Below are 14,636 nucleotides of genomic sequence, written 5' to 3' on the forward strand. Positions count from 1 at the left end.
CACGCCTGGGCTCCAACCTGGGACCCAGCCATCCTTACTCACATACACCAGGGGCCCAATGAGGGACCTAGCCATCCTTACTCACATAATCCAGGGGCCCAATGAGGGACCTAGCCATCCTTACTCACATAATCCAGGGGCCCAATGAGGGACCCAGCCATCCTTACTCACATACACCAGGGGCCCAATGAGGGACCTAGCCATCCTTACTCACATAATCCAGGGGCCCAATGAGGGACCTAGCCATCCTTACTCACATAATCCAGGGGCCCAATGAGGGACCTAGCCATCCTTACTCACATACACCAGGGGCCCAATGAGGGACCTAGCCATCCTTACTCACATAATCCAGGGGCCCAATGAGGGACCTAGCCATCCTTACTCACATAATCCAGGGGCCCAATGAGGGACCTAGCCATCCTTACTCACATACACCAGGGGCCCAATGAGGGACCTAGCCATCCTTACTCACATAATCCAGGGGCCCAATGAGGGACCTAGCCATCGTTACTCACATAATCCAGGGGCCCAATGAGGGACCTAGCCATCCTTACTCACATAATCCAGGGGCCCAATGAGGGACCTAGCCATCCTTACTCACATAATCCAGGGGCCCAATGAGGGACCTAGCCATCCTTACTCACATAATCCAGGGGCCCAATGAGGGACCTAGCCATCCTTACTCACATACACCAGGGGCCCAATGAGGGACCTAGCCATCCTTACTCACATAGACCAGGGGCCAAACAACTTTTCTTTTGCTGATCTTCAACTTTACCCATCTGTAAGTCTGATACAACTGTACCACGCAGAGAAAGAACAGAGCAATAATACAATGCATTCTCTGATGGTTGCAGTCCTTCACACAGAGAGAGAGAGAGAGAGAAACAGGAGTCGAGCAGTACAGAACTCTGACCCCTTGCCTTGCTAAACACTCGAGCCAATGCTGAAGTTCAGCAGAACATGACATCAGCTAATTCTGGCTTCAACTTTTCCCAGCAAGTACACTCTTTGCAAGGATGTCAAATTATCGCTGGATGGGACCTTGCATTTAATTCGGGCTCCGGCGTGGGTGTCTATTAATATTAATGTGGGCTGAGGCCTGATGTTCACCTCAGGGGCGGAGCGGCCCGGGCTGGTTACAGGTACTAGTGTCTGCTCAGGTGTGAGCCCTGTGGGGGCCTGACTCTTCTCACCATTTCACACTCCATTGACCTCATTAATGTGGAGCGGAGCTAAGGAGCCTGCACAGCTAAGAGCCAGCCGGGAGAGAGAGAGAGAGAGAGAGAGAGAGACAGTGCAAGAGAGAGAGACAGAGGGAGAGAGAGAGAGAGAGAGAGAGACAGTGCAAGAGAGAGAGACAGAGGGAGAGAGAGAGAGACAGTGCAAGAGAGAGAGACAGAGGGAGAGAGAGAGAGAGAGAGGGAGAAAGTGTAAGAGAGAGATGCTCTGAAGAATTCCTGAACAACTCCTACCTCTCACTGCAGGCTCAGGCAACACACAGACACTGCTGACCACAACAAGGCAGCCATCTTATTTATATGGATGACCCACATCTCGTGTGTTGTGTGTGTTGTGTGTGTGTTATGTGTGTTGTGTGCTCGTGTGTGTCTGAGGACCACACACAATCTCTGCTACAACACGCACTAATCAAAGTAGGGTAATTTCTCTTAGGACATAGTTGCTTTAAAAGAAACCAAGACCACATGCATGGTTTCATTTTCAAGCTGATTTAAGTGCTTCTTTCCATATTGGCACTGGGGTGTGGGTTTGTGCACCAAAGCAGAGCTCTGACGGCCCCCAGACACAGTCCTGTGAGATTGATGCTCTTCTGCCTTGAGGGGCCCCCAGAGGCCTTCAACTCCCATTTTTGAAAATACATACATTTCCACACATACTAAGACAGACACACACACACACACACACACACACACACACACACACAAACACACACAAACACACACACACACACACACACACACACACACACAGCCTTGGAGCCCTTATTACAGACAGTTCCACCAATTAAGCTTTGCATGTCTCCCAGGTCCAGAAGGAAGACAATGGCCCATGCGAACTAAGCCAGACGGATAGCTGCTAACATTCTCTCTGCTGGGACACACTGTCTGCTACTGCTCCTCGGGGGTAAGCGCACCCACACACACATAGACACACACACACAGACATAGACACACACACACACACACACACACACCAATGTGCATCCATAATGAAAGCAATTCTGACAGACAGTTATCGCTGATGATGTGCTGGTAGGAATCCGGAACTCTCTATTGTCTGCAGAATCAATAATGTAACTTCATTTAAAAAACGCTGGCCTCCATCTTGGCACAAAAACAGCAAAGAAAAAATCTCGGTACTGAGGAAAATCACACTTCAATTAATGATCCATTATGTCGCCGCTAAGAGGCTATGCCTGGCAAACAAGCCCTGTTGTTATGGGAGATCACCGTTCAGGCAAATAAACTGATAGAAGTGAGTCACACTGCTTTGGCAATCAGACAGTGTGTGTGTGTGTGTGTGTGTGTGTGTGTGTGTGTGTGTGTGTGTGTGTGTGTGTGTGTGTTAATATTGTTCTGTGTTAAGCCTCAGAGTCACATGGGCCAGGTTGGCACTTCAGGGACACTGTGACTGGTTTCAGTGCATTAGACAAACTGACTACAGAGCAGTTCTCTAAAAGGGAGATACACATTATACTTCGTGCTTGAGAGGCGCTATAAGGCGTCTATAAGTCTGCAGGTATGTGTGCTCTGTGAAAATGGACGTCCGCTCATAAACATTAGCATCATTCAAAACCACTTAGACATATGATCCTTAACTGACAAATCACACACACAGGCACGCACACACACAGACACAAACACATGCTCAAAGTAGCATGCACACGCACACACACACACAAACACCAACTAACACAAATCCAATTCGAACACAGACAGCAACCAATTCTCAAAACGGCACACACACACACACACACAGACACACCTCACAGAAACACAGACAGAAACAGACACACACACACCACACACAGAAACAGACACACACCTCAGGGAGTGCGGCTGGCTCCTCGGGCCGTCTGCCGTCTGCGTCTGGGCCACGGAGCGTCTGCAGGAAGAGAGCGGCTTTCCTCTTGCGCTCAGCCTGCAGCTGCTTCTCCTTGGACTCCTTGGAGGCCTGAGCCAGCTTCTCCCGAGCTGCTGCTGCCAGACGCGCCTCCAGCTTCTGCTTGGCTGTAACAAACAACACACACACACACACACACACACACACACACACACACACACACACACACACACACACACACACACTCACTGTTACAGACCAACAAAAGCACAAAGAATAAGGAGACGTCTCTCTCAAGCACACACACACACACAAACATGTCTAGGAGTCCCTGGCTCTTTCATCAAATAAAGTGGATGCACAAAAGGGAAGGCCGAGCCACAGACACACTCTGACTCCAGAGTGCAGTGTGGAATTCAAGCATACTTCCGAGCTGAGCATTCTTAAAGTGCAGCAGAGTGAAGCATCTCAGAGATGCAGGGGGTATCCTATACGGACAGAGTGCCTCTATATATGAAATGCTCTTGCGGTGGAGTGCGGACGCGGAGAGGGGCACTGTGACATCGGAGCATTTGGGCTCGGAGTAGGCTTTGGTTTAATTAAGCCGGAGCAAGGGTAGCGTTAAAGAGTGGCGTGAACTGTGAAAGAGGCACCGATTCAATTTAGCCGCTGAGGGAAAGGTGAGCGCTGAACTTTTGAAACAGGTCTTCAAAGTTACACAAGACCGGGAGAGAGGAATACTATCTGCGTCGTCCGGACTCGGAATACTAACGGTCGGCCTGCCTACAGGACGCATCACAGGGAGCAGGGGAGTGGAAGCAATGGAGCTGGAGCGGCCCTCCTACTGCACAGTCAAGAAGAGGGGGCGAGGAAAAGACGCACAGAGAGAGAGAGAGAGAGAGAGAGAGAGACAGAGAGAGAGAGGGAGAAAGTCTGTGTGAGTGAGTGAGAGGGATATGGGCAGAGAAAGTCAATATTGTTTTTCTGACAGGCACACAGATAAAGCACTGCTGAATGGAACTGAAAATTGAGCTGGGTATGTGTGTGTGTGTGTGTGTGTGTGTGTGTGTGTATATGAGGTGGAGGGTGTGTGTGTTCAAGTGTGAGAAAAAAGCACAGCACAGTGGGGAAAAAACAGCAAGAATAAGACAAAGAAAATGAGAGATACAGGGGAGGAAAATAAAATAAAAAATTAGCCCAAAACAATGAGAGAGAGAGACTATTGGGATGCACCATGCCACTATGATTTGTTCCGGTCCTTGATGAGTACGGTCTGACCAGCCTGTCAGTTTCTGAAACAGCCCCTGAAAACAAACAAGCTCTAACTGGTGACTCTTCTTCTCTCACTTTGTGTCTGTGTGTGGGTGTGTGAAAGGACCAGGAAAGAAAGGGAGTGTTTAATTCCTTATTTGTTCTCTACTGCCTCTTGGTGTTAATGAGTAGGTTTGTCGACAAAACACAGGCGTGTTTTTTTTGTTTTTGTTTTTCATCAAGCCACTTGAAAACCGCTTCATCAACTTCTCGGTGAAAATAAAAACCGTGGGGCAAGAAACCATGTTGCTGACCACGCTCTGCGTTTGCTTGTTTCCCGGGGAGGCAGCGTGGGTGAACGGCGGCGTGAACAAACAGTGCGATTCCTCTGCGTCCTCATTAAGCCCCATTCATCCAGCGGGAGGGCTGCTGACGCGCCTCTGACTCCGCTGCATTCGCCTCGCCCCTGTGGGGCTGCGGGAGCAAACTAGCCAGGCATTGTATTAATCTACCTTCACAGGTCAGAGCGGGCAAAGCCGTTATCAATGCCCCTTTCTGTTCTAAATCGCTAGCCCACTGGTCTGCGTGGAATTATGGCGATGATCATCATCATCCTTCATACTCATCATTCAGCACAGACCCAAAGACCTTGTGTCGCCGCCCCCAGCGCCTCCTGAGTAGTGGAGTTGTGTGGGTGCTCTTCTTTTCACACGCTTCACAGCCATGAGCGAGTTTATGCACAATCTTTTCAGACCTTGCTTTGAGAAAAAAAAACAAACGTAGTGATATTTCCCACACTGTCGCTTCGATTTGACTTTATGTGTAATCGCTGGTGTTGTCTTCCTTCCAGTTCCTCTAATGGTTAGTGTATTCGCCAGTGGCCTTGCAGCAGGCGCTTCACTGAAGCATGTCCCTCTACACATGGCAGTAGTGAATGACCAAAGCTTCAGCTCCACTGTTCGTGTAATGTATGACGGCAGCACAGCTAGCTCTCACACACACACACACACACACACACACACACACACACACACACACACACACACACGTATAGGGTACACATGTTTGCCCAACAATAACTCATGTAACAAATGCCTGGCTCTGGGCACATGTAACTATGTATATATCTACAGTGGGGAAAATAAGTATTTGAACCGTACCGATTTCGCAAGTCACTTGTGGTGTATTTTAGGTGTATTTTAACAGTGAGAAAAAGAATATCAACAAAAAAAATTCAGAAAACTGCATTTTATAACATTTATGACTTTATTTGCATTTGTTGCAAAAAATAAGTATTTGAACCCCCAAGCAAACAGCAAGAATTCTGGCTCACAATGATCAGTTATGTGCCCAAGAAGCACACAGATTAGTCCTCATTAGGTCTAACAAGGTACACCTGATCTCAACTGGTGATGTTTATAAAAGAAACCTGTCCAAAGAATCATACTTCACACCTTCAACCTCACCACCATGGACAAGACCAAAGAGTTGTCCAAGGATGTCAGAGATAAGATTGTAGATCTGCACAAGGCTGGAATGGGCTACAAAACCATTGGCAAGCAGCTTGGTGAGAAGCAGACAACTATTGGTGCGATTATTCGTAAATGGAAGCAACACCAAACAAATGTTAATCGCTCTAGGTCTGGGGCTCCATGAAAGATATCCCCTCGTGCGGTATCAGTGATCATTCGAAAGGTGCAGAATAACCCCAGAACTACACAGGGGGAGCTTGTGAATGATCTCAAGGCAGCTGGGACCACAGTCACCAAGAAAACCATTGGCAACACACCACGCCATAATTTTTTGAAGTACTGCAGCACTCGCAAGGTCCCCCTGCTCAAGGAAGCGCATGTATAGGGCCATCTGAAGTTTGCCATTGCACACTTGAATGATTCTAAGGAGGATTGGGAGACAGATTGTGGTCAGATGATACCTGGCATCAACTCGACTTGCCGTGTTTAAAAGGGGGGGGAATGCTGAATACGATCCCAAGAGTACATCATACCCACCATCAAGCATGGAGGTGGAAACATTATGCTTTGGGGTTGTTTCTCTGCCAAGGGTACAGGACGACTCCACCTCATCAAGGGGACTATGGATGGGGCCATGTAACCTGGAATATTGGGCTTGAACCTCATTCCCTCATTCCCTCCCATTGAAAACGCAACCTTAAAGATTTGGAGAGGATCTGCAAAGAGTAGTGAACCAAAATCCCTCCTGAGATTATTCCACCAAGTCATTTTTGTCAGTCAGTTTTGCTAGGGGTTCAAATTCTTATTTTTTGCATCAAATGCAGATAAAGTCATAGTGGCCAAACTTGTGAAATCAACAGGGGATCAAATACTTATTTTCCCCACTGTAAATATATATATATACATATAAATAAAGCCTTGAAGGGGAGTTCACAAGTGGATTGCAATAACCAAAATATATTTATTAAAGATGATCGATTTAACAACTGAGGTTAAATGAAGTCAGTACTTTTTAAAGCTCCAAACCAAGAAGTAACCACTGATATTCAGGACACCGGCACCAACTCCACCTGCAGGACGCTGCAAACCCACAGAGGCAGGGCAAGGGCTGTCACACCTGGAACATTAGCTTAGCTTGAAAGACCTCCACACATACACTTACTGCAATTAGACACATACACAAACTCAAACATGTGTTAAGTGCTCAGCGCCGTGTTTAACCAGGAGTGCCTTGTTGTGGCAGACTTGAGGGGCTGGTTGAGTGCTGTAGCTGTCCCTTTTCAGTCAATACATTTGGTTTTCTTCTGGGAATGATCAATGCCTCTCCTATTCCCGTGGGCGGCGTGTGGGGCTGATTTCTCAACGCTTTCTCAACGACTTGAGCGGCTGATTTCTCAACGCTGGCCTTGAAAAGTTGCAGCCCAACTTGTGGGCTAGAGGTGGGCAATTACAGGAGAACACTGCGGACGGTGGAGCCATTGTTTTATTTATTTCTGTTTCTCTAGGTGACAGGTAGTTATTAAGTGTGGTGGGGACCTGGTGTGCGCCGGAGGCTTTGAACTTCTCCCGTTCGGCAGACGAGGAAAGGGAGCGCCTTTAGTGAGCGTTCAGGGACAGAGCACTTCGGACATGAGCATATTTGTTTCTTACCGTCTGAAATATCAAGGCTGTGTCCAGTCCTTGTGCAGACATCCAGAGACAAAAGAACAACATACAGAGCAAACATGGAGGCAAACACCAAAGAACTGCACCAGGGAAACTATGTGCACAGACGCAACCCGAGCCAAACCCAGAACAGATTTTGCAAAGAGAAACACACACATTCACACACACACACACACACACACACACACACACAGGCAGACCAGACAGACAGACACACAGACAGACACACAGCGCTCCAGGCCATTTCCTTCAGTCAGTGGGTGTGATTGAGTGCCGTCCTTCCCGCTCCTGCTGCTGCTCTGATTGACACCAACCTAATCAACACCACTGCTGAGCCAGCTAGTGTAGGAGGACTCATGCGGCACTGCGCACAACGCACAACGCACGCACGCACGCACGCACTTCCATGCTCACATGTTCTCATTCTCTCTCACACACACATAAACACACACACACACACTTCCATGCTCACATGTTCTCATTCTCTCTCACATACACACAGACACACACACGGACACACACACACACACACAGACCTATTCAAAAACGGAGCACTTTCTTAGTAAATGTATGTACACGCACACCTTTAGATCCCTCAGGCTGTTCAAACAGCTTTGGAGTTTACCACCAAATGATTGTGGTTGGTCAGCTGCCTCTGTCCCTGGCCTTGCACACAGTGCTGAGCAGACAGCCTCATGTTGACATTTGGGCTCAAGCTGTCCAAACCGCATCTACACCATCTCAGGGAGGGACACTTTGCCACTTTGGGGCCAGGTCCTCAGAATAGGATTATTAGAGTCTTGTCTGTGACTTCTCTCTCTCGTCTTTTTTTTCTTTTTTTTTTTGTCTTTCGACAGCTTTGTGATTCATGGCCTAAATAACAACTAGCTTAGCAAAACGGCATTTTAATGAAGCTACTCTAATGGCACTATTAGAGTACAAGATAAGTGTCTGAGCATTAGTGAAAATGATGCAACTGCTATGCTTTCTGAGATAAGCTGGTTTTTAAATTGACTAAAATAAAAACAGCAAATATTGTGCAAGCTTTCCACCCTGTCATAGCGAATATAAGAAAGACAGGCTTTTGAGGAAAAGGACACTTGACAAGCTAATGGGCTCATTTCATTCAGAGGGTGCAGTTTTGCAGCGTTGCAGGAAAGCCCTTTTTTCTCATTTTTCTCTCCACTTCCTCATCCACTACAGCAAGAAATCCATAGGATGTGAGGACTGCTCCTCATTAAGACCTTCGACGAGTTACACCTCAGCTGAACTCGAGCGGCTGATTTCTCAACGCTGGCCTTGAAAAGTTGCTGCCCAACTTGTGGGCTAGCGGTGGGAAAATTACAGGAGAACAATGAGGACGGTGGAGCCATTGTTTTATTTATTTCTGTTTCTCCAGGTGACAGGTAGTTATTAAGTGTGGTGGGGGACCGGGTGTGCACCGGAGGCTTTGAACTTCTACCGTTCGGCAGACTAGGAAAGGGAGCGCCTTTATTGAGGGAAACGGGTTGCAGGCTGCGCTTTCGTGTTTTTTTTCTTTTTAATGGCTAACCTTTTCATTCTCTCCATGCAAATGCCTCCAATTAAGGCCCCCTAAAGACATGGTTCCCTTCAACATCGGTGAATAACAGCAAGTGTAGTGTGGTTTGCAGGACACAGTCTCAACCTGTGCTGAAGTTTTTTTAAAGGTTTTAAAGGGGGGTCTGCAGAGCCCTGTCTGTTGATTGGGCTGTCGGGTGTTGAGGGTGAGGTACCTTGTTTGGCCTCCAGCTCCTCCAGTGTGAGCGTGGGCTTCTTCTCCTCTGGTGCAGGGGCTGGGGCAGCATCCCTGGCCATCTGTGTTGCCGTGGCGATCCCGCCGGTGGCGGCTGATGCACCCCCTCCCGCCGCACTCACTTCGGCCGCGTCCTCCGCGGCACGCTCCTCGTCCGAGTCATCGTCCAGGCGCACCCGGTTCTTCTCCAGTGGCAGCATGTCGTTCTCCTTGGCCTTGATGGCGAAGGAGATGGGTGCAAAGGATGCTGGGTGCAGGAAAGAAGCAGGGGCCAGGTAAAGATGTGATGTGAGTATTACACACAGAGTAAACATCACTAGGGCCTTCATTTCATTAAATGTGTTTGCTTCCTTCAGAAAGGCGCAGGGAGAGCTTGACACAGCCCTTCATAACACCTTCAGAAACAAACATTGGCAACATCCCTCAGCAAGATTAACTGCAGCCATCACTGTGAGAAGTTAAAATGGAGACACAGTCAGCTAGACATCATCTGCACCGTACACAAATGACCCATCAGGCACAGTGATCAATTCCCACCCCCGCTGCAGGAGGAGACGGGTAAGGTTCAGGTGGTGTCACACCCCCAAGGGCAGCTGGGACATCGTCTCCGCTGCACAGTGCTTACCTTTAATTAGTCTGCCCTCGTCAGGGGGATTGTCAGGGGAGCCGTTAGTTGAGGTGTCCGTCTCCGCCTCCTGCGCTCCATCCTGACAGAGGATGAAAGAAAGAAAGAAGGAAGGATAAAGGAGATGTGAGACAAATAAATCAATCCACTTCAGGTTTAGACAAATGCAAGTCCCTCTTAACCTTGCACTCTCTCTCAGACACAAACACAGGCACACGCACACGCAAACACACACACACACACACACACACACACACACACACACACACACACACACACACACACACACACACACACACACACACACACACACACACACACACACACACACACACACACACACACAGACACACAGACACACACTTATGTCTGAATTGCACAGATCTGGAGGAGTGGCACTGAACTGATGCTAAGTGTCCCTGTGACCTTTCAGTTCCCACCCCCAGGAAAACAAGAGTGGAAAGAAAAGATGGATGAGAATGAGAGAGACAGTTGCAGGGCAAGGGCAACAAGAAAACAAAGCCAGCAAGACACCAAGACTGCCCACTCTAACACCCCATAAGAGCTCATCCCATGGCTTAGGGCTGATACTACTCATGTGTCCCATTGGATTACCAACTAGTCTTGATAAGAGGCCCCTTGCCTGTAGTGTGATTACCACACTATCAGTCAGTAAGACCAATTTCAAGCCTGGCCTAAAGCCCATGACTTAGGTGCCTGTTTGCACCACTGGGTAACATTTCTTACCCTCTACCTCACTTTCTCTCCTCCATCTCTCCCTCTCTTTCTCTCGCAGGTCGCTCTACAAGGATCATTTAAGGCATACTGCAGCGACATTCATCTTTCCAAGACTTGGATGAGGGGAGAAAATCACCGGAATGTTCAGCGCCCAACGCTTTCTCAGAGAACAGTGAGGCATCAATGCAGCAGGCAGAGCCATCCATCGAGCAACCCTGACAGCAAGCGTAACCCTCAAGGGTCCCATCAACCCGCCTGCAAACGACGGCTTCTCAGCGCCGGCTTCCTCTGTGATGGACCCAGCGGGACCCACCCAGCAGTATCTGCTGCCAGTCTTCCCCCAGGGACTCCAGGCTAACTACAGCCCGTGACTCTCCTGACTCTGGCAGAGTGCAGCCAACTTGGGTGAGTTTGGGAAAACACACACCCTCTCTATTTCTCTCTCTCTCTCTCACTGTGAGGCCAGATTCGTTTCACTTTTGTCTCTTCGTTTGTGTTCCAAAATAGAGGAACATTGCAAAAAGCGTTGCAAAAAACAAACAGAATAAAAAAGGGAGTCGGTTATGTTGTAATCTATTCTGAGGGCTTCAGCAAACTCCCTCCAGGTTCCTGGCAAGGAAACCGTATGATAAAGGAAAGAGCAATGCAAAGTGTACTGTCTGCAATGCAGAGAGGGAAGGCTGAAGACAGAGATTGGAGGAGGTATTAAATTGGCACTACTAGGCAGACATGGAAAACGGTGTCAGAAATGAACTTTTCTTATCAAAGGCAAAAGAAGCCTCCTGGATTTAATTGACAAGGGCACTTTTGCCCTGTACTAGGATGTTCTTTCTACCAGTACATAACGTGAATGGCATATAATAAAATGATCCATTGGTCGAAAAAACTATTTAATGAATTCACCGATTAGGCCGAGAGAATGTAGATTCATGCGTCACATTCTACAGATAAAGGAAGATTCAAGGGCACACATTCTATTCTGGGGGCATTTTTGTAATTTTGTAGCAACATTTCCCCCTGCAAGCCTCAAATGATATCTAACTGGGATTGAGAACGTAAGGCTAGAGGAGGGAAAAGACGGAGTAAAAATCAAAACAGTTAGAAAGAAAGCAAGGCAGACATACAAAGAAAGACTATAAAGAAATCTAATGAAAAATATATCTGGTAGCTATAACGTTTCTGGTGGCTAGTGGACGTCTTCCAACATTTTACAGTTCTGTCAGGTTCCTTTAACTGCAGAGAGGACTGAGGTGACGTGTGGGAGGATCGAGGTGGTGGACAGTTGGGGGGGGGGGGGGCTATGCTACTGATGAGAGTGGGGGACACAGGGTTGCAGATTACATCTGATCCCCCGGTCACTGTAGAAATGAGACGAAGTTCCAAGGACTGACGAGGGAGATGATTACACACACGCTACCTCTACCCACCACCCCACCCCTTGCATGACCCTAACATAGGAGGCGATGTGTAACCTGCGGTGCATAATGAAGGGTGGGCTTCTTCACAGAGGAAGGCTTTGGCCAAGTTCATCTCTAGGCAGTTATAATGAGGCCTGTGTGGTGTTTTGGTTCATGTTTAATGTCCCCTGCGTGTGTGTGCGCTTAGGCAGAAAATTACACAAGAACATAGACTCACACCAACACAAACAGGCCTTTTGTTCCTCTACACACCCTTCATAGCAAATGCCAGATAAGGTTTAGCTAGAGATTTAAGCTTTACTGCTTTTTGCTGTATTATGCATGTTTCCTTTATGTCCTCAGTATTAAAGCCGCCTTATCCTACGCAATGGCATTCTTCATGCTACACCATCCTACAGAGCACATACACACAGAGATATAGGATGCAGTGATGGAGACTGACATTAGAGGAAGCACCATACAGACCAATGAAGCTGATAAATGGACTGTTTTCATTTGATCAGAACACAGGAAGCCATATGCATGCAGAAATCATCTCAGGCAGAAATGGAGTAAGCCTGTGAAGGTGAATACACTCACACAAAAGGACGCTGATATGTAGGATAAATTATATATACGTGCATGCAGTCTGAATGGTAAATGTAAATAATCTAGGTGTGTTGTGTATGATTGCATGCACTTTCACATACGTACCCTTTTCGAAAGGAAATGTGGTATGTGTGCACGTGTGTGCGTGCGTAGCGAGTGTGACAGTATTTGTCAGTGAATTGCTCAGAAGATTAAGCACAGAGCTGTGTTTTCACATCATTAGCTTCTCCATTACAGCCAGTCATATGGCACACAGCATGCTTCATAAGCACGTGCATGGCGCCCGCTTGCTTTCTCGCTCACACACAGGCACACACACACACACAAACAGATTACCTCCCTCACACACACAAACTCTTTGTCTCTTTCTCTCTCTCTCTCTCTCTCTCCCAGGCAGGAGCAGAGCGTTCTTTTTGGCCACTCTACACAGATGGCAGGGTTAGCACATCCATTTCCATTTGGGCGCATCACCTCAAATCGCGACTCAAGGGCGAACAGCGGAGACAGCAGCGGAGACATCGGCAGAGGTGGTAGAGGCGGCAGCAGCAGCAGCAGCATTTCATTCAGGACCTGGACCACTCGCCCCGCAGCTGCCAGTGACGACACCGGAAGAGGAGCATAAGGCCCTCCAAATTCCGAAATGAACAAAGAAGGGCTGAACTGCCCATCATACTTGTCCTCTGGACTTGATATCCAACTGTGCATGGGTGAAGTCCGTTTGTGGCTAAAGAAAGACAACCTGCAGCTCTTTAAGGGCTTACTCACAGCCCACCTCTGCCTCGCTGGAGTTTACCAGGAGCAGCTACCCAGCAGTGATAAGCCCCTTAACTGCTCAAAGGAAGAGCTCAGTCTGCTGAAGGTGGAACAGCACTTACGTCCTCTCACAAAGGCCTCCAATTAGCCCTGTCTGGAGCCTCGCTACTGCGCATCCTGTGGTGCTATTCAGTGCCACCCTGAAGGTTAAGTAATGGGCGACATCAAACAGGGTGACAGTGACTGGAACCACAAGCCTAAGTGCAGCTACAGAGCTTGCCAACCTTAAGGCCCAGTGAAATTACATTTAGTCATTTGGGAGATGGGTTTTTTTCCTCCATCCAAAGCAGGCTAGGATTTTTTTGAGAGGGGGTCCATTTTGAAATTGAAACTAAAGCGACGAAGCCCCAGTGACCCAGCAAAACTAGGGGGGTTTGGGGGCATGCTCCCCCATAAGATTTTTTTTTTTAAATAACCTTTTAAATAGTGTCCTCTAGTGGGTTTTAGGAAGAGAAATTAACAAATTTAGATTTATTATATGGTATAAACATATTGAAGACATCTGCTGAGATTTTGTTTTGGATATGTGTGAAGCAGGAGCACCCTGACCTGGGAGAGAAAGCTTAGGAGCAGCTACTACCCTTTGCCTCCACATATTTATGTGAGGACTCCTTCTCTGCAATGACTGTGATCAAAACAAAAAAGAGAAACAGACTGTGCCTGGAGAAGAGCCTCATCACAGCAGTTGCCTCCTTTTTTTTAAATAGTGTCCTCTAGTGGGATTTAGGAAGAGAAATTAACAAATGTAGATTTAAAATATGGCTCAAAATTAAACATATTGAAGACATCTGCTGAGATCGGTGCTAATTATAGTACTCTGAAACGGTCACGTTGGCATCGTATCATTTGTCATGGAATATTGCTCGAGCAAAAAAAAATCATATAGTGAGGGAGAGTTTGAAAATTGAACAGAGGATATCTGACATTAACTCTTCGTAAATTTCCCAAAAAAGTCGGGTCTGTTTCTCTGACTGACGTTACAATTCAAAGTATGGACCTTCTGCTTGCACAGCTCTGTGCCCTAAGGAACTCCTGGGCTATGTTAGCATTGTGTGTGTGTGGAGAGAAGGCGCTCCAAGTTTGAGGCTTTAAAATGCGACAGTGACGTCTGGCATATTAAGCAGAGGGGTTTTCCATTTCGCTCTGCAAATATTTCCTTCCATTCGGGGAAAAACGTGCAGTGTTCATCTTCATATTTAGGTTTAGCT

General features: G+C 47.6%; 1 protein-coding gene across 1 annotated transcript in view; it reads right to left on the bottom strand.

Moving 5' to 3' along the window:
* The window catches only part of sfswap (splicing factor SWAP), an 84,946-nt gene that overhangs the window by 32,615 nt on the left and 37,695 nt on the right, over positions 1–14,636 (bottom strand). The window contains exons 11-13 of the mRNA XM_080847770.1: positions 9,872–9,953; positions 9,227–9,493; positions 3,067–3,251 (exon numbers count right to left, since the gene is read on the bottom strand). Of these exons, the coding sequence (XP_080703896.1) occupies positions 3,067–3,251; positions 9,227–9,493; positions 9,872–9,953 (534 nt within the window). The remainder of the gene's footprint in view (positions 1–3,066; positions 3,252–9,226; positions 9,494–9,871; positions 9,954–14,636) is intronic.

Source organism: Sprattus sprattus (assembly GCF_963457725.1).
Source record: "Sprattus sprattus genome assembly, chromosome: 11".
Taxonomy (NCBI): domain Eukaryota; kingdom Metazoa; phylum Chordata; class Actinopteri; order Clupeiformes; family Clupeidae; genus Sprattus; species Sprattus sprattus.